General features: G+C 37.2%; 1 protein-coding gene across 1 annotated transcript in view; it reads left to right on the top strand.

The window, feature by feature from the left end:
- The first annotated feature begins 987 nt into the window (after window positions 1–987).
- LOC107689961 (tudor domain-containing protein 1-like) overlaps window positions 988–1,874 on the top strand; it is a 13,132-nt gene continuing 12,245 nt past the window's right edge. The window contains exons 1-2 of the mRNA XM_016488170.1: window positions 988–1,011; window positions 1,622–1,765. Coding sequence (XP_016343656.1) covers window positions 988–1,011; window positions 1,622–1,765 — 168 coding nt within the window. The remainder of the gene's footprint in view (window positions 1,012–1,621; window positions 1,766–1,874) is intronic.

The raw sequence follows: 1,874 nt of genomic DNA, 5'->3' as shown, positions 1-1,874 counted from the left end.
CTGCAATATAACAAAGAGTGAAAAATTTAAGGGGGTCTGAATACTTTCCGTACTGTATATGTGGTATATGTGTATATGTATATGTATATGTATATGGTATATATTAGGGGTGGAACGGTTCAAGGTTCGATTTGTTCGATTTGTATCACGGTTTTAGAGTCACCGTTTCGGTATGTGCCATGTTCAGGGAAAAACTATACTGTCAAATAAAAAAAATAAAGAAAATACGAATAATCTACCTAACTACAAGCAACAGCACAAATAAATACAATACAGTACTCTAAATACAATAGAGTACACTGTAAATAAAATAAACAGTGATTTTCAGGCTTTTTTTTAGGTAGGTCTAACATTAGTTTTTAGTTACAGAATCAAGAGCAGTGAGTGATTTCCGTGTTGTTGCTGTTTGATTAACATTAAGAAAGTGCTGTCACTTAAAGAGAATGCACTGATCCAGTGCACTGATACTGTACGTTCAGCCGGCTATGTCTGCTAGGATACTCTCCCAAGACGGGCATTTTGACATAATTTTTGTGTGAATTTGTCCATTCAAGCACAATACTTCAAAGAGAGCTTAATATTTGCAAGCATTCTGAGACGCGGGTTCATGCACTTCAGATGAGCGCACACACAGATCTTCTCACTGCACGCAAGTTCGCGTCTTCTGGCTCTTTAATATTTAAACTGGCAAGGCTTTAATTAGTTTAGTTTAAGCACAGATAGCAACGTGTGCTGTTCAGGTCTCACCTGCGCTATCAACACGTGATGACGGCATAAATGACAGTTATTCCAGCATACAGCACTCGCATTGAACAAAGAGTGACTGGTTTGTCCAAGTATAGTTGTTTTTTTTCTCTCATCGCTCTTGTTGTAATGTATTGGGAAGCCAGAATTTGTATCCATCAACAGAAACATGCATTAGGCAAACTCTAACAAACCATATTACAGATGCATTGTCAGATTTAAGTTGAACCGCGGTCCTAGTGTATGCCGAACCGTGTGTGGAGAACGGTATGGTTCGGTTTTTTACCGAGAACCGTTGCACCCCTAGTATATATATGTGGTACAGTGGAAAAAAAAAAGAATTTTAACCAATGATTCTTTGCAGCCTCATCTTTTGGAAGTGAAAATAAAAGTTTACTTTCACAGCATAGGACACATGATGTTAACCACATGAACAAGCTACATTGAGGGCGGGTCAGGTTGTTCACGGCCAGAAAATAGGCAGGCATTATGCAAATGTATTACCCTGTGACGTGTAGCCATCACAGAAGTGGTATTTGAATTACTGACGACTCGTTTAGGCTGTCTTCTTTCTTTTGGGAGACGATAACTTAATATTTATTGTGCACTTTCGGCTTCACAACTTTGCAGATTGCTTACATTCACATACAGCTACATTACACTGCATGAAAGGCAATATTTCAAATGGAATAATAGGGGAACTTTAAAGGGGTCATATGATGCTTTTTTAAAGATCATTATTTGGTATAACAGAATATGTTTCGAATATAATTCGAATTTTGATCATATTTAAGTACAAAATTCGAATTTAGTTTTTCAGCCATTTTGACAGCCCTATATTCTAGTGCTCAGTTTGGTCTCTTTCATGCTGATTTAGAACTGGTATCGAGCTGAGGTTCAGTCAGTCGATGTGGCCCGCAGAGTTGTTAGTGTGTTTTACATCGACTTTGGAAATGAGGAGAATGTTACACTTGACAGCATAAGGCCTCTCTCTGAGAACATTGATGCTGCACCACCATTTGTAAGTTATGTCTCCGTTCCATAATACAATTTACATAATTATTATTAATTATTTGTTCCACACGTGTGTGTGTTTGTGTAGAAACCTATATATATATATATATATATAT

This window comes from Sinocyclocheilus anshuiensis, unplaced genomic scaffold, assembly GCF_001515605.1.
Source record: "Sinocyclocheilus anshuiensis isolate Anshui unplaced genomic scaffold, SAMN03320099.WGS_v1.1 scaffold1541, whole genome shotgun sequence".
Classification (NCBI taxonomy): domain Eukaryota; kingdom Metazoa; phylum Chordata; class Actinopteri; order Cypriniformes; family Cyprinidae; genus Sinocyclocheilus; species Sinocyclocheilus anshuiensis.
Note: the sequence above shows the minus strand (reverse complement) of the source record. Positions and strands in the feature narration are given on the sequence as shown.